The sequence below is a fragment of the Oncorhynchus mykiss genome, chromosome 13, assembly GCF_057628025.1.
Source record: "Oncorhynchus mykiss isolate SJ-2025 chromosome 13, ASM5762802v1, whole genome shotgun sequence".
In the NCBI taxonomy this organism is placed as follows: Eukaryota; Metazoa; Chordata; class Actinopteri; order Salmoniformes; family Salmonidae; genus Oncorhynchus; species Oncorhynchus mykiss.
In genome coordinates, this window is record NC_143034.1 from 83,706,919 (window position 1) to 83,730,886 (window position 23,968).

At 41.8% G+C, this 23,968-nt stretch overlaps 1 protein-coding gene across 3 annotated transcripts in view; it reads left to right on the forward strand.

Moving 5' to 3' along the window:
* The window catches only part of b9d1 (B9 domain containing 1), a 167,244-nt gene extending 145,770 nt beyond the window's left edge, over positions 1-21,474 (forward strand). The window contains exons 1-8 of one of the 3 annotated variants that reach the window (XM_090194496.1): positions 15,717-16,045; positions 16,645-16,713; positions 17,310-17,421; positions 17,504-17,600; positions 18,628-18,690; positions 19,407-19,474; positions 20,819-20,943; positions 21,000-21,474. In XM_090194496.1, the coding sequence (XP_090050622.1) occupies positions 15,983-16,045; positions 16,645-16,713; positions 17,310-17,421; positions 17,504-17,600; positions 18,628-18,690; positions 19,407-19,474; positions 20,819-20,943; positions 21,000-21,038 (636 nt within the window). In that variant the 5' untranslated portion in view covers positions 15,717-15,982 and the 3' untranslated portion in view covers positions 21,039-21,474. Of the gene's footprint in view, positions 1-15,716; positions 16,046-16,644; positions 16,714-17,309; positions 17,422-17,503; positions 17,601-18,627; positions 18,691-19,406; positions 19,475-20,818 lie in introns of those variants that run through there. The other 2 variants (XM_090194498.1, XM_090194497.1) reach the window with 2 other exon arrangements.
* The last annotated feature ends 2,494 nt before the right edge of the window (positions 21,475-23,968 follow it).

Below are 23,968 nucleotides of genomic sequence, written 5' to 3' on the forward strand. Positions count from 1 at the left end.
TAGATCTAGCTGGTCTGTCATATTATAATAGAGACAGTAGATCTAGCTGGTATGTCATAAAATAATAGAGACAGTAGATCTAGCTGGTCTGTCATATTTTAATAGAGACAGTAGATCTAGCTGGTCTGTCATATTATAATAGAGACAGTAGATTCAGCTGGTCTGTCACAATATAATAGAGACAGTAGATCTAGTTGCTTTAACATAAGAGACAGTAGATCTAGCTGGTCTGTTATAATATAATAGAGACAGCAGATCTAGCTGGTCTGTCATAATATAATAGAGAAAGTATGTCTGGCTGGTCATAATATAATAGAGACAGTAGATCTAGCTGGTCTGTCATATTTTAATAGAGACTGTAGATCTAGCTGGTCTGTCATATTATAATAGAGACAGTAGATCCAGCTGGTCTGTCATTATATAATAGAGACAGTAGATCTAGCTGCTCTGTCATAATATAATAGACACAGTAGATGTAGTTGGTCTGTCATAATATAGTAGATATAGTAGATCTTGCAGGTCTGTCATAATGTAGTAGTGACAGTAGATCTAGCTGGTCTGTCATAATATAATAGATACAGTAGATCTAGCTGGTCTGTCGTAATATCATAGAGACAGTAGATCTAGCTGGTCTGTCATACTATAGTAGAGAAGGTAGATCTAGCTGGTCTGTCATATTGTAATAGAGAGAGTAGATCTAGCTGGTCTGTCATATTTTAATAGAGACAGTAGATCTAGCTGGTCTGTCATATTTTAAAAGAGACAATACATCTAGCTGGTCTGTCATTTTATAATAGAGACAGTATATCTAGCTGGTCTGTCATATTATAATAGAGACAGTAGATCCAGCTGGTCTGTCATAATATAATTGAGACAGTAGATCTAGCTGGTCTGCATTATAATAATAAAGACAGTAGATCCAGCTGGTCTGTCATAATATGATAGACACAGTAGATCCAGCTGGTCTGTCATAATATGATAGAGACATTAGATCCAGCAGGTCTGTCATAATATAGTAGTGACAGTAGATCTGGCTGGCCTGTCATAATATAAAATAGACAGTAGATCTAGCTGGTCTGTCATAATATGATAGAGACAGTAGATCCAGCTGGTCTGTCATAATATAATAGAGACAACAGATCTAGCTGGTCTGTCATATTTTAATAGAGACAGTAGATCTAGCTGGTATGTCATAAAAGAATAGAGACAGTAGATCTAGCTGGTCTGTCATAATATAATAGAGACAGTAGATCTAGCTTTTCTATCATAACATAAGAGACAGTAGATCTAGCTGGTCTGTCATATTATAATAGAGACGGTAGTTCCAGCTGGTCTGTCATAATATAATAGAGACAGTAGATCTAGCTGGTCTGTCATATTTTAATAGAGACAGTATAGCTGGCTGGTCTGTCATAATATAATAGAGACAGTATATCTAAATGGTCTGTCATATTATAAAAGAGACAGTAGATCTAGCTGGTCTGTCATAATGTAATAGAGAGAGTAGATCTAGCTGGTCTGTCATATTTTAATAGAGACAGTAGATCTAGCTGGTCTGTCATATTTTAATAGAGACAGTAGATCTAGCTGGTCTGTCATATTATAATAGAGACAGTAGATCCAGCTGGTCTGTCATAATATAATAGAGATAGTAGATCTAGCTGGTCTGTCATATTTTAATAGAGACAGTAGATCTAGCTGGTCTGTCATATTATAATAGAGACAGTAGATCCAGCTGGTCTGTCATAATATAATAGAGACAGTAGATCTAGCTGGTCTGTCATATTATAATAGAGATGGTAGTTCCAGCTGGTCTGTCATAATATAATAGAGACAGTAGATCTAGCTGGTCTGTCATATTTTAATAGAGACAGTATAGCTGGCTGGTCTGTCATAATATAATAGAGACAGTATATCTAAATGCTCTGTCATATTATAATAGAGACAGTAGATCTAGCTGGTCTGTCATAATGTAATAGAGAGAGTAGATCTAGCTGGTCTGTCATATTTTAATAGAGACAGTAGATCTAGCTGGTCTGTCATATTTTAATAGAGACAGTAGATCTAGCTGGTCTGTCATATTATAATAGAGACAGTAGATCCAGATGGTCTGTCATAATATAATAGAGAAAGTAGATCTAGCTGGTCTGTCATATTTTAATAGAGACAGTAGATCTAGCTGGTCTGTCATATTATAATAGAGACAGTAGATCCAGCTGGTCTGTCACAATATAATAGAGACAGTAGATCTATTTGCTTTAACATAAGAGACAGTCGATCTAGCTGGTCTGTTATAATATAATAGAGACAGTAGATCTAGCTGGTCTGTCATATTTTAATAGAGACAGTAGATCCAGCTGGTCTGTCACAATATAATAGAGACAGTAGATCTAGTTGCTTTATCATAACATAAGAGACAGTAGATCTAGCTGGTCTGTTATAATATAATAGAGACAGCAGATCTAGCTGGTCTGTCATATTATAATAGAGAAAGTATGTCTGGCTGGTCATAATATCATAGAGACAGTAGATCTAGCTGGTCTGTCATATTTTAATAGAGACAGTAGATCTAGCTGGTCTGTCATATTATAATAGAGACAGCAGATCCAGCTGGTCAGTCATAATATAATAGAGACAGTAGATCTAGCTGCTCTGTCATAATATAATAGACACAGTAGATGTAGTTGGTCTGTCATAATATAGTAGATATAGTAGATCTTGCAGGTCTGTCATAATATAGTAGTGACAGTAGATCTAGCTGGTCTGTCATAATATAATAGATACAGTAGATCTAGCTGGTCTGTCGTAATATCATAGAGACAGTAGATCTAGCTGGTCTGTCATACTATAGTAGAGAAGGTAGATCTAGCTGGTCTGTCATATTGTAATAGAGAAGGTAGATCTAGCTGGTCTGTCATAATATAATAGAGACAGTAGATGTATTTGGTCTGTCTTAATATAGTAGATATAGTAGATCTTGCAGGTCTGTCATAATATAGTAGTGACAGTAGATCTAGCTGGTCTGTCATAATATAATAGATACAGTAGATCTAGCTGGACTGTCATAATATAATAGAGACAGTAGATCTAGCTGGTCTGTCATACTATAGTAGAGAAGGTAGATCTAGCTGGTCTGTCAAAATATAATAGAGACAGTAGATCTACCTGGTCTGTCATAATGTAATAGAGAGAGTAGATCTAGCTGGTTAGTCATATTTTAATAGAGACAGTAGATCTAGCTTGTCTGTCATTATATAATAGAGACAGTATATCTGGCTGGTCTGTTATAATATAATAGAGACAGTATATCTAGCTGGTCTTTTATTATATGAGACAGTAGATCTAGCTGGTCTGTCATATTATAATAGAGACAGTAGATCTAGCTGGTCTGTCATATTATAATAGAGACAGTAGATCTAGCTGGTATGTCATAAATAATAGAGACAGTAGATCTAGCTGGTCTGTCATATTATAATAGAGACAGTAGATCCAGCTGGTCTGTCACAATATAATAGAGACAGTAGATCTAGTTGCTTTAACATAAGAGACAGTAGATCTAGATGGTCTGTTATAATATAATAGAGACAGCAGATCTAGCTGGTCTGTCATATTATAATAGAGAAAGTATGTCTGGCTGGTCATAATATAATAGAGACAGTAGATCTAGCTGGTCTGTCATATTTTATTAGAGACAGTAGATCTAGCTGGTCTGTCATAATATAATAGAGACAGTAGATCCAGCTGGTCTGTCACAATATAATAGAGACAGTAGATCTAGCTGGTCTGTCATAATATAGTAGAGCAGGTAGATCTAGCTGGTCTGTCATAATATAATAGAGACAGTAGATCTACCTGGTCTGTCATAATGTAATAGAGAGAGTAGATCTAGCTGGTCTGTCATATTATAATAGAGACAGTATATCTGGCTGGTCTGTTATAATATAATAGAGACAGTATATCTAGCTGGTCTGTCATATTATAATAGAGACGGTAGATCCGATGGTCTGTCATAATATAATAGAGACAGTAGATCTAGCTGGTCTGTCATATTTTAATAGAGACAGTAGATCTAGCTGGTCTGTCATATTATAATAGAGACAGTAGATCCAGCTGGTCTGTCACAATATAATAGAGACAGTAGATCTAGCTGGTCTGTCATAATATAGTAGAGCAGGTAGATCTAGCTGGTCTGTCATAATATAATAGAGACAGTAGATCTACCTGGTCTGTCATAATGTAATAGAGAGAGTAGATCTAGCTGGTCTGTCATATTATAATAGAGACAGTATATCTGGCTGGTCTGTTATAATATAATAGAGACAGTATATCTAGCTGGTCTGTCATAATATAATAGAGACAGTAGATCTAGCTGGTCTGCATTATAATAATAAAGACAGTAGATCCAGCTGGTCTGTCATAATATGATAGAGACAGTAGATCCAGCTGGTCTGTCATAATATGATAGAGACAGTAGATCCAGCTGGTCTGTCATAATATAATAGAGACAGTAGATGTAGTTGGTCTGTCATAATATAGTAGATGTAGTAGATCTTGCAGGTCTGTCATAATATGATAGAGCCAGTAGATCCAGCTGGTCTGTCATAATATAATAGAAATAGCAGATCTAGCTGGTCTGTCATATTTTAATAGAGACAGTAGATCTAGCTGGTCTGTCATATTTTAATAGAGACAGTAGATCTAGCTGGTCTGTCATAATATAATAGAGACAGTAGATCTAGTTGGTCTGTTATAATATGATAGAGACAGTAGATCCAGCTGGTCTGTCATAATATAATAGAGACAGCAGATCTAGCTGGTATGTTATAAAATAATAGAGACAGTAGATCTAGCTGGTCTGTCATATTATAATAGAGACAGTAGATCTAGCTGGTCTGTCAAAATATAATAGAGACAGTAGATCTAGCTTTTCTATCATAACATAAGAGACAGTAGATCTAGCTGGTCTGTCATATTATAATAGAGACGGTAGATCCGCTGGTCTGTCATAATATAATAGAGACAGTAGATCTAGCTGGTCTATCATATTTTAATAGAGACAGTAGATCTAGCTGGTCTGTCATATTATAATAGAGACAGTAGATCCAGCTGGTCTGTCATAATATAATAGAGACAGTAGATCTAGCTGGTCTGTCATATTATAATAGAGACGGTAGTTCCAGCTGGTCTGTCATAATATAATAGAGACAGTCGATCTAGCTGGTCTGTCATATTTTAATAGAGACAGTATAGCTGGCTGGTCTGTTATAATATAATAGAGACAGTATATCTAAATGGTCTGTCATATTATAATAGATACAGTAGATCTAGCTGGTCTGTCATAATGTAATAGAGAGAGTAGATCTAGCTGGTCTGTCTTATTTTAATAGAGACAGTAGATCTAGCTGGTCTGTCATATTTTAATAGAGACAGTAGATCTAGCTTGTCTGTCATATTATAATAGAGACAGTAGATCCAGCTGGTCTGTCATAATATAATAGAGAAAGTAGATCTAGCTGGTCTGTCATATTTTAATAGAGACAGTAGATCTAGCTGGTCTGTCATATTATAATAGAGACAGTAGATCCAGCTGGTCTGTCACAATATAATAGAGACAGTAGATCTAGTTGCTTTAACATAAGAGACAGTAGATCTAGCTGGTCTGTTATAATATAATAGAGACGGTAGATCCGCTGGTCTGTCATAATATAATAGAGACAGTAGATCTAGCTGGTCTATCATATTTTAATAGAGACAGTAGATCTAGCTGGTCTATCATATTTTAATAGAGACAGTAGATCTAGCTGGTCTGTCATATTTTAATAGAGACAGTAGATCTAGCTGGTCTGTCATAATATAATAGAGACAGTAGATCTAGCTGGTCTGTCATATTATAATAGAGACGGTAGTTCCAGCTGGTCTGTCATAATATAATAGAGACAGTAGATCTAGCTGGTCTGTCATATTTTAATAGAGACAGTATAGCTGGCTGGTCTGTTATAATATAATAGAGACAGTATATCTAAATGGTCTGTCATATTATAATAGATACAGTAGATCTAGCTGGTCTGTCATAATGTAATAGAGAGAGTAGATCTAGCTGGTCTGTCATATTTTAATAGAGACAGTAGATCTAGCTGGTCTGTCATATTTTAATAGAGACAGTAGATCTAGCTTGTCTGTCATATTATAATAAAGACAGTAGATCCAGCTGGTCTGTCATAATATAATAGAGAAAGTAGATCTAGCTGGTCTGTCATATTTTAATAGAGACAGTAGATCTAGCTGGTCTGTCATATTATAATAGAGACAGTAGATCCAGCTGGTCTGTCACAATATAATAGAGACAGTAGATCTAGTTGCTTTAACATAAGAGACAGTAGATCTAGCTGGTCTGTTATAATATAATAGAGACAGCAGATCTAGCTGGTCTGTCATATTATAATAGAGAAAGTATGTCTGGCTGGTCATAATATAATAGAGACAGTAGATCTAGCTGGTCTGTCATATTTTAATAGAGACAGTAGATCTAGCTGGTCTGTCATATTATAATAGAGACAGTAGATCCAGCTGGTCTGTCATAATATAATAGAGACAGTAGATCTAGCTGCTCTGTCATAATATAATAGAGACAGTAGATGTAGTTGGTCTGTCTTAATATAGTAGATATAGTAGATCTTGCAGGTCTGTCATAATATAGTAGTGACAGTAGATCTAGCTGGTCTGTCATAATATAATAGATACAGTAGATCTAGCTGGACTGTCATAATATAATAGAGACAGTAGATCTAGCTGGTCTGTCGTAATATCATAGAGACAGTAGATCTAGCTGGTCTGTCATACTATAGTAGAGAAGGTAGATCTAGCTGGTCTGTCAAAATATAATAGAGACAGTAGATCTACCTGGTCCGTCATAATGTAATAGAGAGAGTAGATCTAGCTGGTTAGTCATATTTTAATAGAGACAGTAGATCTTGCTGGTCTGTCATTATATAATAGAGACAGTATATCTGGCTGGTCTGTTATAATATAATAGAGACAGTATATCTAGCTGGTCTTTTATTATATGAGACAGTAGATCTAGCTGGTCTGTCAAATTATAATAGAGACAGTAGATCTAGCTGGTATGTCATAAAATAGAGACAGTAGATCTAGCTGGTCTGTCATATTTTAATAGAGACAGTAGATCAAGCTGGTCTGTCATATTATAATAGAGACAGTAGATCCAGCTGGTCTGTCACAATATAATAGAGACAGTAGATCTAGTTGCTTTAACATAAGAGACAGTAGATCTAGCTGGTCTGTTACAATATAATAGAGACAGCGGATCTAGCTGGTCTGTCATATTATAATAGAGAAAGTATGTCTGGCTGGTCATAATATAATAGAGACAGTAGATCTAGCTGGTCTGTCATAATATAATAGAGACAGTAGATCTAGCTGGTCTGTCATATTATAATAGAGACGGTAGATCCGCTGGTCTGTCATAATATAATAGAGACAGTAGATCTAGCTGGTCTGTCATATTATAATAGAGACGGTAGATCCGCTGGTCTGTCATAATATAATAGAGACAGTAGATCTAGCTGGTCTGTCATATTTTAATAGAGACAGTAGATCTAGCTGGTCTGTCATATTATAATAGAGACAGTAGATCCAGCTGGTCTGTCACAATATAATAGAGACAGTAGATCTAGCTGGTCTGTCATAATATAGTAGAGAAGGTAGATCTAGCTGGTCTGTCATAATATAATAGAGACAGTAGATCTACCTGGTCTGTCATAATGTAATAGAGAGAGTAGATCTAGCTGGTCTGTCATATTATAATAGAGACAGTATATCTGGCTGGTCTGTTATAATATAATAGAGACAGTATATCTAGCTGGTCTGTCATAATATAATAGAGACAGTAGATCTAGCTGGTCTGCATTATAATAATAAAGACAGTAGATCCAGCTGGTCTGTCATAATATGATAGAGACAGTAGATCCAGCTGGTCTGTCATAATATGATAGAGAAAGTAGATCCAGCTGGTCTGTCATAATATAATAGAGACAGTAGATGTAGTTGGTCTGTCATAATATAGTAGATGTAGTAGATCTTGCAGGTCTGTCATAATATAGTAGTGACAGTAGATCTAGCTGGTCTGTCATAATATAATAGAGACAGTAGATCTAGCTGGTCTGTCATAATATGATAGAGACAGTAGATCCAGCTGGTCTGTCATAATATAATAGAGACAGCAGATCTAGCTGGTCTGTCATATTTTAATAGAGACAGTAGATCTAGCTGGTCTGTCATATTTTAATAGAGACAGTAGATCTAGCTGGTCTGTCATAATATAATAGAGACAGTAGATCTAGCTGGTCTGTCATAATATGATAGAGACAGTAGATCCAGCTGGTCTGTCATAATATAATAGAGACAGCAGATCTAGCTGGTATGTCATAAAATAATAGAGACAGTAGATCTACCTGGTCTGTCATATTATAATAGAGACAGTAGATCTAGCTGGTCTGTCAAAATATAATAGAGACAGTAGATCTAGCTTTTCTATCATAACATAAGAGACAGTAGATCTAGCTGGTCTGTCATATTATAATAGAGACGGTAGATCCGCTGGTCTGTCATAATATAATAGACAGTAGATCTAGCTGGTCTATCATATTTTAATAGAGACAGTAGATCTAGCTGGTCTGTCATATTATATTAGAGACAGTAGATCCAGCTGGTCTGTCACAATATAATAGAGACAGTAGATCTAGTTGCTTTATCATAACATAAGAGACAGTAGATCTAGCTGGTCTGTTATAATATAATAGAGACAGCAGATCTAGCTGGTCTGTCATATTATAATAGAGAAAGTATGTCTGGCTGGTCATAATATAATAGAGACAGTAGATCTAGCTGGTCTGTCATAATATAATAGATACAGTAAATCTAGCTGGTCTGTCATAATATAATAGAGACAGTAGATCTAGCTGGTCTGTTGTAATTTAATAGAGACAGTAAATGTAGTTGGTCTGTCATAATATAGTAGATCTTGCAGGTCTGTCATAATATAGTAGTGACAGTAGATCTAGCTGGTCTGTCATAATATAATAGATACAGTAGATCTAGCTGGTCTGTCGTAATATCATAGAGACAGTAGATCTAGCTGCTCTGTCATACTATAGTAGAGAAGGTAGATCTAGCTGGTCTGTCATAATGTAATAGAGAGAGTAGATCTAGCTGGTCTGTCATATTTTAATAGAGACTTTAGATCTAGCTGGTCTGTCATTTTTTAAAAGAGACAGTACATCTAGCTGGTCTGTCACAGTATAATAGAGACAGTATATCTGGCTGGTCTCTTATAATATAATAGAGACAGTATATCTAGCTGGTCTGTCATATTATAATAGAGACAGTCGATCATGCAGGTCTGTCATAATATAATAGAGACAGTAGATCTAGCTGGCCTGCATTATAATAATAAAGACAGTAGATCCAGCTGGTCTGTCATAATATGATAGAGACAGTAGATCCAGCTGGTCTGTCATAATATGATAGAGACAGTAGATCCAGCTGGTCTGTCATAATATAATAGAGAAAGTAGATGTAGTTGGTCTGTCATAATATAGTAGATGTAGTAGATCTTGCAGGTCTGTCATAATATAGTAGTGACAGTAGATCTAGCTGGTATAATAGATCTAGCTAGTATAATAGAGACAGCATATCTAGCTGGTCTGTCATATTATAATAGAGACAGTAGATCCAGCTAGTCTGTCATAATATAATAGAGACAGTAGATCTAGCTGGTCTGCATTATAATAATAAAGACAGTAGATCCAGCTGGTCTGTCATAATATGATAGAGACAGTAGATCCAGCTGGTCTGTCATAATATGATAGAGACAGTAGATCCAGCTGGTCTGTCATAATATAATAGAGACAGTAGATGTAGTTGGTCTGTCATAATATAGTAGATATAGTAGATCCAGCTGGTCTGTCATAATATAATAGAGACAGCAGATCTAACTGGTCTGTCATATTTTAATAGAGACAGTAGATCTAGCTGGTCTGTCATATTTTAATAGAGACAGTAGATCTAGCTGGTCTGTCATATTATAATAGAAACAGTAGATCTAGCTGCTCTGTCATAATACTATAGAGACAGTAGATCCAGCTGGTCTGTCATAGTATAATAGAGACAGTATATCTGGCTGGTCTGTTATAATATAATAGAGACAGTATATCTAGCTGGTCTGTCATATTATAATAGAGACAGTAGATCTAGCTGGTATGTCATAAAAGAATAGAGAAAGTAGATTAGCTGGTATGTCATAATATAATAGAGACAGTAGATCTAGCTGGTCTGTCATATTTTAATAGAAACAGTAGATCTAGCTGGTCTGTCATAATATGATAGAGATAGTAGATCCAGCTTGTCTGTCATAATATAATAGAGACAGCAGATCTAGCTGGTCTGTCATATTATATTAGAGACAGTTTGTCTGGCTGGTCATAATATAAGAGAGACAGTATATCTGGCTGGTCTGTTATAATATAATAGAGACAGCAGATCTAGCTGGTCTGTCATATTATAATAGAGACATAATATCTAGCTGGTCTGTCATATTATAATAGAGACAGTAGATCTAGCTGGTATGTCATAAAATAATAGAGAAAGTAGATCTAGTTGGTATGTCATAAAAGAATAGACACAGTAGATCTAGCTGGTCTGTCATATTATAATAGAGACAGTATATCTAGCTGGTCTGTCATAATATAATAGAGACAGTAGATCTAGCTGGTCTGTTGTAATTTAATAGAGACAGTTTCTCTAGCTGGTCTGTCGTAATATAATAGAGACAGCAGATCTAGCTGGTCTGTCATATTATATTAAAGACAGTTTGTCTGGCTGGTCATAATATAAGAGAGACAGTATATCTGGCTGGTCTGTTATAATATAATAGAGACAGTAGATCTAGCTGGTCTGTCATACTATAGTAGAGAAGGTAGATCTAGCTGGTCTGTCATAATATAATAGAGACAGTAGATCTAGCTGGTCTGTCATAATGTAATAGAGAGAGTAGATCTAGCTGGTCTGTCATAATATAGTGGAGAAGGTAGATCTAGCTGGTCTGTTATAATATAATAGAGACAGTAGATTGACTGATCTAGGCTAACTTGCTATCTGCTTGCTTGCTAACCCGGTCTGCTAATTGCTAGCTTGCCTGGCCCCGGTCTGCTAACTGTTAGCTTGCCTGCCCGGTCTGCTAACTTCTAGCCCCTGCTAACTGCTTGCTTGCTAACCCGGTCTACTAATTGCTAGCTTGCCGGCCCGGTCTGCTAACTGCTAGCCCCTGCTAACTGCTTGCTTGCTAACACGGCCTGCTAACTGCTAGCTTGTTTAGCCCCGGCCTACTAACTGTTAGCTTGTTAGCATCGGTCTGCTAACTGTCTGAATCGCCGTGTCCCCAGTCAGCCCAACCACTCACTGGACCCATATGTTCACTTGGCTACGCATGCCTCTCTCTAATATCAATATGCCTTGTCCATTACTGTCCTGGTTAGTGATTACTGTCTTATTTCACTGTCGAGCCTCTAGCCCTGCTCAATATGCCTTAACCATGTTGTTCCACCTCCTACATATGCGATGACATCACCTGGTTTAAACGTCTCTAGAGACTATATCTCTCTCATCATTACTCAATGCCTAGGTTTACCTCCAATGTACTCACATCCTACCTTACCTTTGTCTGTACACTATGCCTTGAATCTATGCTATCGTGCCCAGAAACCTGCTCCTTTTACTCTCTGTTCTGAACGTGCTACGGCCAGTTCGTATTGTCTTTAGCCGTACCCTTATCCTACTCCTCCTCTGTTCCTCTGGTGATGTGGAGGTTAATCCAGGTCCTGCAGTGCCTAGCTCCACTCCCACCCCCCAGGCGCTCTCATTTGTTGACGTCTGATACCGTAAAAGCCTTGGTTTCATGCATGTTAACATTAGAAGCCTCCTCCCTAAGTGTGTTTTACTCACTGCTTTAGCACACTCTGCTAACCCAGATGTCTTAGCCGTGTCTGAATCCTGGCTTAGGAAAACCCTGAAATCTCCATCGCTAACTATAACGTTTTCTGCCAAGATAGAACTGCCAAAGGGGGCGGTGTTGCAATCTACTGCAACGATAGCCTGCAGAGTTCTGTCCTACTATCCAGGTCTGTACCCAAACAATTTGAGCTTCTACTTCTAAAAATTCACCTTTCCAGAAACAAGTCTCTCACTGTTGCCACTTGCTATAGACCTCCCTCTGCCCCCAGCTGTGCCCTCGATATCATATGTGAATCGATTGCCCCCCATCCATCTTCTGAGCCCGTGCTACTTGGTGATCTAAACTGGGACATGCTTAACACCCCAGCCATCCTACAATCTAAGCTTGATGCCCTCAATCTCACACAAATTATCAATGAACCTACCAGGTACAACCCCAAATCAGTAAACATGGGCACCCTCATAGATGTCATCCTAACTAACTCACCCTCCAAATACACCTCTGCTGTTTTCAATCAAGATCTCAGCGATCACTGCCTCATTGCCTGCATCCGTAATGGGTCAGCGGTCAAACGACCTCCTCTCATCACTGTAAAACGCTCCCTGAAACACTTCAGCGAGCAGGCCTTTCTAATCGACCTGGCCGGGGTATCCTGGAATGACATTGACCTCATCCCGTCAGTAGATGATGCCTGGCTATTCTTTAAAAGTGCCTTCCTCACCATCTTAAATAAGCATGTCCCTCTCAAAAAAAATGTAGAACTAGGAATAGATATAGTCCTTGGTTCACTCCAGACCTGTCTGCCCTTGACCAGCACAAAAACATCCTGTGGCGTTCTGCATTAGCATCGAATAGCCCCTGTGATATGCAACTTTTCAGGGAAGTTGGGAACAAATATACACAGGCACTTAGCAAAGCAAAGTCCATGGAGAATAAGAGCACCTCCTTCTGGGACACTGTAAAGTCCATGGAGAATAAGAGCATCTCCTTCCCGGACACTGTAAAGTCCATGGAGAATAAGAGCACCTCCTCCCAGCTGCCCACTACACTGAGGATAGGAAACACTGTCACCACCGATAAATCGACTATAATTGAACATTTCAATAAGCATTTCTCTACGGCTGGCCATGCTTTCCACCTGGCTACCCCTACCTCGGTCAACTGCCCGGCACCCTCCACAGCACCCCGCAAAAGCCCCCACCATTTCTCCTTTACCCAAATTGAGATAGCTGATGTTCTGAAAGAGCTTTAAAATCTGGACACCTACAAATCAGCCGGGCTAGACAATCTGGACCCTTTCTTTCTAAAATGATCTGCCAAAATTGTTGCAACCCCTATTACTAGCCTGAGATTCCCAAAGATTGGAAAGCTGCCACGGTCATCCCCAACGGGGGTGACACTCTAGACCCAAACTGCTACAGACCTATATATATCCTACCCTGTCTTTCTAAGGTCTTCGAAAGCCAAGTTAACAAAAAGATTACTGACCATTTCGAATCCCACCCTACCTTCTCCGCTATGCAATCTGGTTTCAGAGCTGGTCATGGGTGCACCTCAGCCACACTCAAGGTTCTAAATGACATCATAACCGCCATCGATAAGAGACATTACTGTGCAGCCGTATTCATCGAACCAACAGGTTCCTGAACAGCTTCTATCCCCAAGCCATGAGACTGATAAATAGATTACAGAATGACTACAGGTCTATCTTCTATCCCCAAGCCACCAAGCCATGAGACTGATAAATAGATAACAGAATGACTACAGGTCTATTTTCTATCCCCAAGCCACCAAGCCATGAGACTGATAAATAGATAACAGAATGACTACAGGTCTATCTTCTCTGACACTCCAACACACAGACAGACATTTAATTTGCTCACGCACACATAACACGCACACACATTCATACCGACTCTACACACACACACACACACCCTCTCATACAATCCTGATGCCTAGTCACCTTACCCCTATACATATCGACCTCCATCACTCCAGTATCCCTGTCCCCTTTCCCCTATACATATCGACCTCCATCACTCCAGTATCCCTGTCCCCTTTCCCCTATACATATCTACCTCCATCACTCCAGTATCCCTGTCCCCTTCCCCCTATACATATCTACCTCCATCACTCCAGTATCCCTGTCCCCTTTCCACAATACATCTACCTCCATCACTCCAGTATCCCTGTCCCCTTTCCCCTATACATATCGACCTCCATCACTCCAGTATCCCTGTCCCCTTTCCCCTATACATATCTACCTCCATCACTCCAGTATCCCTGTCCCCTTTCCCCTATACATATCTACCTCCATCACTCCAGTATCCCTGTCCCCTTCCCCCTATACATATCTACCTCCATCACTCCAGTATCCCTGTCCCCTTTCCACAATACATATCTACCTCCATCACTCCAGTATCCCTGTCCCCTTTCCCCTATACATATCGACCTCCATCACTCCAGTATCCCTGTCCCCTTTCCCCTATACATATCTACCTCCATCACTCCAGTATCCCTGTCCCCTTCCCCCTATACATATCGACCTCCATCACTCCAGTATCCCTGTCCCCTTTCCCCTATACATATCTACCTCCATCACTCCAGTATCCCTGTCCCCTTTCCCCTATACATATCTACCTCCATCACTCCAGTATCCCTGTGCCTTCCCCCTATACATATCTACCTCCATCACTCCAGTATCCCTGTGCCTTCCCCCTATACATATCGACCTCCATCACTCCAGTATCCCTGTCCCCTTCCCCCTATACATATCGACCTCCATCACTCCAGTATCCCTGTGCCTTCCCCCTATACATATCTACCTCCATCACTCCAGTATCCCTGTCCCCTTTCCCCTATACATATCTACCTCCATCACTCCAGTATCCCTGTGCCTTCCCCCTATACATATCTACCTCCATCACTCCAGTATCCCTGTGCCTTCCCCCTATACATATCGACCTCCATCACTCCAGTATCCCTGTCCCCTTCCCTGTCCCCTTCCCCCTATACATATTGACCCCCATCACTCCAGTATCCCTGTCCCCTTCCCCCTATACATATTGACCCCCATCACTCCAGTATCCCTGTGCCTTCCCCCTATACATATCGACCCCCATCACTCCAGTATCCCTGTGCCTTCCCCCTATACATATTGACCCCCATCACTCCAGTATCCCTGTGCCTTCCCCCTATACATATCGACCCCCATCACTCCTGTACATTGTTAATATGGTACTGGAACTGACCCTGTATATAGCTTTCTTACTTTCTTGTGTTCTTATTTCCATTTCTCTGGTATTTTTTGTTCTACTTTACTTTATTTTATAGTACTATATATTGTCTTATTATTATTATTATTGTATTATTATTATTATTATTATTATTGTATTATTATTATTATATTGTATATACCATATATTGTATTATTATTATTGTATTATTATTATTATATTGTATATACTATATATTGTATTATTATTATTATTATTATTATATTGTATATACTATATATTGTATTATTATTATTATTGTATTATTATTATTATATTGTATATACTATATATTGTATTATTATTATTGTATTATTATTATTATATTGTATATACTATATATTGATTACTTGTTGGGAAATGAGCTCGTAAGAAACCCACTGTACTTGTGCATGTGACAATAACCCATTAAAACTTGTCCAAGACTACCACCTAGTGGACAGTTTACTTACTAAAAACGCTTTATCAACTTGACCGGATCCAGTTTGGCCCTCACTGACTAGCCGTAGTCAAAAGCGTCCTAGCAACGGGGCGGATAGGAACCTTCATTTAACAACAAGCTACTTATCTCCCACAACACAAAACAACAATACGTTACCGCTTATACAGTCTTAAATTATAATATTTGTGTTTGTTTAAAAACAATCTATATTCTCAAGTTATCGTATGAAGCGGGATGGCTATCAACAACCCATCGGTGTTTCTGTTGATGATAAACGGACAGATAGAAGGGGCGAATGTGAGTAGCTAGCTAACGTTAGTAACGAGCTAACTAGCTAAGCGTCTAACGTTAGTAACGAGCTAACTAGCTAAGCATCTAACGTTAGTAACGAGCTAACTAGCTAAGCATCTAACGTTAGTAACGAGCTAACTAGCTAAGCATCTAACGTTAGTAACGAGCTAACTAGCTAAGCGTCTAACGTTAGTAACGAGCTAACTAGCTAAGCATCTAACGTTAGTAACGAGCTAACTAGCTAAGCATCTAACGTTAGTAACGAGCTAACTAGCTAAGCATCTAACGTTAGTAACGAGCTAACTAGCTAAGCATCTAACGTTAGTAACGAGCTAACTAGCTAAGCATCTAACGTTAGTAACGAGCTAACTAGCTAAGCATCTAACGTTAGTAACGAGCTAACTAGCTAAGCATCTAACGTTAGTAACGAGCTAACTAGCTAAGCATCTGACGTTAACAAGGTAAAATGAGGCGGATCATATTGGATAACTTGACCGCTTTTTGAATGATTGGTTTAGTGAGCATAAACATGTTCTATAAAACTGCCTTGTTCATTTGATGTTCCGTTTATTCTCTCTGATCTGACTGATGTGTTGTGTTGTCAGTTTCCAGAGTATGATGACCTGTACTGTAAATACTGCTTCGTCTACGGACACGACTGGGCTCCCACCTCGGTGAGTGACTCCGAGTCATCTTGAACATGCTGAAGTTCCCTTACTGCGGATAGACAACATAACACACTTGTTTTTACTAAGCTAGCAACTACTAAGTACTTAAATAGCTGCATGTCCAGTGATGCAGGGAACTGGTAAAGGTTTGACTTCAGAGTGTTCAAAACGACTGGGAACTCGGACGAAAACGATCTCCGACTGGTAAAAAAAAAAAAGAAAAAATAGATTTGAACATTCATCCAACTCGGGAATTCGGGCCTCTTTCTCCAGCTCCGACCTGAAGATCACAGACGTCATGATTGGACCTATTTTTCCAGAGTTCCCAGTTGTTTAAAGAGACATCAATATCTCACCTCTCCTCCACACTCCCTTTCCCTTTCCCCCTCCTTCCCTCCTCCCCCCCTCCCTCTCTCTCTCTCCCTCTCTCTCCTCCTCTCCCCCTCTCTCTCCTCTCCCTCCCCCTCCCTTATCCCCCCTCTCTCTCCTCTCCCTCCCTCTCTCTCTCCTCTCCCTCCCCCTCCCTCTCTCCCCCTCTCCCCCCCTCTCTCCCCCTCCCCCTCCCCCTCTCCCTCTCCCCCTCCCCCTCTCCCTCTCCCCAGGGTCTAGAGGAGGGTATATCTCAGATTACGTCGAAAGGCAGAGACTCTCCTCAGAGAATGATCTGGAATTTTCCTCTGGAGATCACCTTTAAGAGCACCAACCCATTAGGCTGTGAGACACACACACACACAGACCCTTCTTACCATAGCAGACAGTTGATGATACCATAGCTAACACTGTGTTGTGTACCCAGGGCCTCAGATCGTGGTAAGTGTCTACGGTCCTGATACGTTTGGTAACGATGTGGTCAGAGGATACGGAGCAACACACATCCCCTTCACTCCTGGACAGTCAGTATCTCTCCTCCTCCTCTCTCCTGGACAGTCAGTATCTGTCCTCCTCCTCTTCCTCTCTCCTCTTCCTCTCTCCTGGACAGTCAGTATCTGTCCTCCTCCTCTTCCTCTCTCCTCTTCCTCTCTCCTGGACAGTCAGTATCTCTGCTCCTCTTCCTCTCTCCTGGACAGTCCGTATCTCTCCTCTTCCTCTCCCCTGGACAGTCCGTATCTCTCCTCTTCCTCTCCCCTGGACAGTCCGTATCTCTCCTCTTCCTCTCCCCTGGACAGTCAGTATCTCTCCTCCTCTTCCTCTCCCCTGGACAGTCAGTATCTCTCCTCCTCTTCCTCTCCCCTGGACAGTCAGTATCTCTCCTCCTCTTCCTCTCCCCTGGACAGTCAGTATCTCTCCTCCTCTTCCTCTCCCCTGGACAGTCAGTATCTCTCCTCCTCTTCCTCTCCCCTGGACAGTCAGTATCTCTCCTCCTCTTCCTCTCCCCTGGACAGTCAGTATCTCTCCTCCTCTTCCTCTCCCCTGGACAGTCAGTATCTCTCCTCCTCTTCCTCTCCCCTGGACAGTCAGTATCTCTCCTCCTCTTCCTCTCCCCTGGACAGTCAGTATCTCTCCTCCTCTTCCTCTCCCCTGGACAGTCAGTATCTCTCCTCCTCTTCCTCTCCCCTGGACAGTCAGTATCTCTCCTCCTCTTCCTCTCCCCTGGACAGTCAGTATCTCTCCTCCTCTTCCTCTCCCCTGGACAGTCAGTATCTCTCCTCCTCTTCCTCTCCCCTGGACAGTCAGTATCTCTCCTCCTCTTCCTCTCCCCTGGACAGTCAGTATCTCTCTTCCTCTTCCTCTCCCCTGGACAGTCAGTATCTCTCCTCCTCTTCCTCTCTCCTGGACAGTCAGTATCTCTCCTCCTCTTCCTCTCTCCTGGAAGTCCATATCTCTCCTCCTCTTCCTCTCTCCTGGACAGTCCGTATCTCTCCTCCTCTTCCTCTCTCCTGGACAGTCAGTATCTCTCCTAATGTAATCTCTTGTTTTCAGACACACCAGAACCATCCCAATGTTTGTTCCTGAATCCACATCAAGACTACAGAAATTCACAAGGTAACGTACGTGTGTGTGTCTTACTGTGTGCTAAATGCTGGGGGGCTAAGTGTGTGTGTTACTGGGGGCTAAGTGTGTGTGTTACTGGGGGCTAAGTGTGTGTGTTACTGGGGGGCTAAGTGTGTGTGTTACTGGGGGCTAAGTGTGTGTGTTACTGGGGGGCTAAGTGTGTGTGTTACTGGGGGGCTAAGTGTGTGTGTTACTGGGGGGCTAAGTGTGTGTGTTTAATGCTGGGGGCTAAGTGTGTGTGTTTAATGCTGGGGGCTAAGTGTGTGTGTTTAATGCTGGGGGGCTAAGTGTGTGTGTTTAATGCTGGGGGGCTAAGTGTGTGTGTTACTGGGGGGCTAAGTGTGTGTGTTACTGGGGGCTAAGTGTGTGTGTTACTGGGGGGCTAAGTGTGTGTGTTACTGGGGGGCTAAGTGTGTGTGTTTAATGCTGGGGGCTAAGTTTGTGTGTTTAATGCTGGGGGGCTAAGTGTGTGTGTTACTGGGGGCTAAGTGTGTGTGTTTAATGCTGGGGGGCTAAGTGTGTGTGTTACTGGGGGCTAAGTGTGTGTGTTACTGGGGGCTAAGTGTGTGTGTTTAATGCTGGGGGGCTAAGTGTGTGTGTTACTGGGGGCTAAGTGTGTGTGTTTAATGCTGGGGGCTAAGTGTGTGTGTTACTGGGGGCTAAGTGTGTGTGTTACTGGGGGACTAAGTGTGTGTGTGTCTCTGCAGTTGGCTGCTGGGGCGGCGTCCAGAGTTCACCGATCCTAAAGTCGTGGCCCAGGGAGAGGGCAGAGAAGGTAGGCTCTGTTTCTGTGTGTGGTGGAGAAGGTAGGCTCTGTTTCTGTGTGTGGTGGAGAAGGTAGGCTCTGTTTCTGTGTGTGGTAGAGAAGGTAGGCTCTGTTTCTGTGTGTGGTAGAGAAGGTAGGCTCTGTTTCTGTGTGTGGTAGAGAAGGTAGGCTCTGTGTCTGTGTGTGGTAGAGAAGGTAGGCTCTGTTTCTGTGTGTGGTAGAGAAGGTAGGCTCTGTTTCTGTGTGTGGTAGAGAAGGTAGGCTCTGTTTCTGTGTGTGGTAGAGAAGGTAGGCTCTGTGTCTGTGTGTGGTAGAGAAGGTAGGCTCTGTTTCTGTGTGGGGTAGAGAAGGTAGGCTCTGTGTCTGTGTGTGGTAGAGAAGGTAGGCTCTGTTTCTGTGTGTGGTAGAGAAGGTAGGCTCTGTGTCTGTGTGTGGTAGAGAAGGTAGGCTGTGTTTCTGTGTGTGGTAGAGAAGGTAGGCTCTGTTTCTGTGTGTGGTAGAGAAGGTAGACTCTGTGTCTGTGTGTGGTAGAGAAGGTAGGCTCTGTTTCTGTGTGTGGTAGAGAAGGTAGGCTCTGTGTCTGTGTGTGGTAGAGAAGGTAGGCTCTGTGTCTGTGTGTGGTAGAGAAGGTAGGCTCTGTGTCTGTGTGTGGTAGAGAAGGTAGGCTCTGTTTCTGTGTGTGGTAGAGAAGGTAGGCTCTGTGTCTGTGTGTGGTAGAGAAGGTAGGCTCTGTTTCTGTGTGTGGTAGAGAAGGTAGGCTCTGTGTCTGTGTGTGGTAGAGTTCTGCCGGGATTCGTTCAAAAGACGTGTTGCTTCAGTTTCCCCTAAATATTCGTAGATCCTATTCATGGTGCAGGTCGACTGAAGCATAAATCCCTTTTTAAAAAAGCACATTGTAATGTTGGTAGGGTCTTTAAATGTATCCTGGTGTCTTCTCACTACCATGTCTCCCTCCTATGTGTCTCTCCCTTTCTCTCTCCTATGTGTCTCTCCCTTTCTCCCTCCTATGTGTCTCTCCCTTTCTCTCTCCTATGTGTCTCTCCCTTTCTCCCTCCTATGTGTCTCTCCCTTTCTCTCTCCTATGTGTGTATCTCTCCTATGTGTCTCTCCCTTTCTCTCTCCTATGTGTGTATCTCTCCCTCATATGTCTCTCTCTCTCCCTCCCTCCTGTGTATCTCTCCATTTCTCTCTCCTGTGTGTCTCGCCCTCCTGTGTGTCTCGCCCTCCTGTGTGTCTCTCCGTGTGTCTCGCCCTCCTGTGTGTCTCTCCCTCCTGTGTGTCTCTCCCTCCTGTGTGTCTCTCCCTCCTGTGTGTCTCTCCCTCCTGTGTGTCTCTCCCTCCTGTGTGTCTCAGTGACCAGGGTCCGTTCTCAGGGTTTCGTCTCCCTCTCCTTCCACATTGTGACTAAAGACATGAAGAGACTGGGTTACGACACCACACCTTCCGAGACCTCACACACTCTGTCACACACTGCTGCAGGCATCGGACCAGGAGACCAGCCCTACAGCACGTGATGGAAACACACACACACACTGCAGGCATCGGACCGGGAGACCAGCCCTACAGCACGTGACGGAAACACACACAGGGACCAAAGACAACACCATCTCCCTCCCTGACCCCTGTGTGTGGTCCCATCAGTAGCAGCTGGATACTGTAGGTGTTAGTGATGTCTGGTCTCTCTCCTCGAGGAACAGGAGAGCTTCTACCCGCCCACTTCCATTCAGACTGATCTAGGACCTGCTGATCCACTGATCCCTCTATAATAAGGCTGGTTTAAAGACAGACTGATCCAGGACCTGCCGATCCCCTCTATAATAATCTATCTGGCCGGGGGGATGACATTCATTTAAACCAGGACCCTGTTGAGCAGCGAGCTGGACAGCTGACGATCCCCTCTATAATAATCTATCTGTCAGCTGGAGAGCTGACGATGCAGTTTTTAAAAGATAATTTTCCCCGTCGACCAACAACAGCCTTTACATGAATGAAAACATTTCCTTTTAAATGTCTCTTTTTTTTAAAGCCGCATTGTGTACAACCTTCAAATGTATTGAATCCCCAGCCTCCCCGTTAATAACCAGGTGTTCGTAAGTCAACGTGTTCGGTCTGAGGATCTGTCTCTCTCTCTCAGGGAAGTCTAGTTACTGTGTTACTAAAAACGATTACGATTCAAATCAGTTCCTCTTTACGCTTTGACAGCATCGGAGGTGGAAGTGGGTTAAGAGCCGTCAAGGTTTCCAGAGGGGATCCTCTGTGTTTATATCTAAAACGGGGGACGTTCCCCGACGGCTGCATTAAGATAAATCCTCTGCGTTTATATCTAAAACGGGGGATGTTCCCCGACGGCTGCATTAAGATAAATCCTCTGCGTTTATATCTAAAACGGGGGACGTTCCCCGACGGCTGCATTAAGATAAATCCTCTGCGTTTATATCTAAAACGGGGGATGTTCCCCGACGGCTGCATTAAGATAAATCCTCTGCGTTTATATCTAAAACGGGGGACGCTACCCGACGGCTGCTTTAAGATAAATCCTCTGCGTTTATATCTAAAACGGGGGATGTTCCCCGACGGCTGCTTTAAGATAAATCCTCTGCGTTTATATCTAAAACGGGGGATGTTCCCCGACGGCTGCATTAAGATAAATCCTCTGCGTTTATATCTAAAACGGGGGATGTTCCCCGACGGCTGCTTTAAGATAAATCCTCTGCGTTTATATCTAAAACGGGGGATGTTCCCCGACGGCTGCATTAAGATAAATCCTCTGCGTTTATAACGGGGGACGTTACCCGACGGCTGCATTAAGATAAATCCTCTGCGTTTATATCTAAAACGGGGGACGTTCCCCGACGGCTGCTTTAAGATAAATCCTCTGCGTTTATATCTAAAACGGGGGACGTTCCCCGACGGCTGCATTAAGATAAATCCTCTGCGTTTATATCTAAAACGGGGGACGTTCCCCGACGGCTGCATTAAGATAAATCCTCTGCGTTTATATCTAAAACGGGGGACGTTCCCCGACGGCTGCATTAAGATAAATCCTCTGCGTTTATATCTAAAACGGGGGACGTTCCCCGACGGCTGCATTAAGATAAATCCTCTGCGTTTATATCTAAAACGGGGGACGTTCCCCGACGGCTGCATTAAGATAAATCCTCTGTGTTTATATCTAAAACGGGGGACGCTACCCGACGGCTGCATTAAGATAAATCCTCTGTTTATAACGGGGGACGTTCCCTGACGGCTGCATTAAGATAAATCCTCTGCGTTTATATCTAAAACGGGGGACGCTACCCGACGGCTGCATTAAGATAAATCCTCTGCGTTTATATCTAAAACGGGGGACGTTCCCCGACGGCTGCATTAAGATAAATCCTCTTCGTTTATATCTAAAACGGGGGACGTTACCCGACAGCTGCATTAAGATAAATCCTCTGCGTTTATAACGGGGGACGTTCCCCGACGGCTGCATTAAGATAAATCCTCTGCGTTTATATCTAAAACGGGGGACGTTCCCCGACGGCTGCTTTAAGATAAATCCTCTGCGTTTATAACGGGGGACGTTCCCCGACGGCTGCATTAAGATAAATCCTCTGCGTTTATAACGGGGGACGTTACCCGACAGCTGCATTAAGATAAATCCTCTGCGTTTATATCTAAAACGGGGGACGTTACCCGACGGCTGCATTAAGATAAATCCTCTGCGTTTATATCTAAAACGAGGGACGCTACCTGACGGCTGCATTAAGATAAATCCTCTGCGTTCATATCTAAAACGAGGGACGTTCCCCGACGGCTGCATTAAGATAAATCCTCTGCGTTTATATCTAAAACGGGGGACGTTACCCGACAGCTGCATTAAGATAAATCCTCTGCGTTTATATCTAAAACGGGGGACGTTACCCGACGGCTGCATTAAGATAAATCCTCTGCGTTTATAACGGGGGACGTTCCCCGACGGCTGCATTAAGATAAATCCTCTGTGTTTATATCTAAAACGGGGGACGTTACCCGACAGCTGCATTAAGATAAATCCTCTGTGTTTATATCTAAAACGGGGGACGTTCCCTGACGGCTGCACGGAGCGGCATTAAGATAAATCCTGCTCTCACTTTATTTGGATAGTCATTGTTTTTTAATGTATCCTTAATATATTTAACTAGGCAAGTCAGTTAAGAACAAATTCTTATTTACAATGACGGACTACCGGGGAACAGCGGGTTAACTGCCTTGTTCAGGAGCAGATTTTGTACCTTGTCAGCTCGGGGATTCGATCTTGCAATCTTGCAACCTTTCGGGTTACTAGTCCAACGCTCTAACCACTAGGCTACCCTGCCGATAAGTAACTGGTTAAGGTTAGCAGAAGGATTTTTCAAATCCTGAGCATCTTTATTTTCTATATATCCTCCACTTTCTCCTTCTGAGCGTCTTAACGATAGTAGGACGGGGCGTGGCTTCCTGACAACGATCACCGATTGGACAGCCACCCAACCTCCAAAA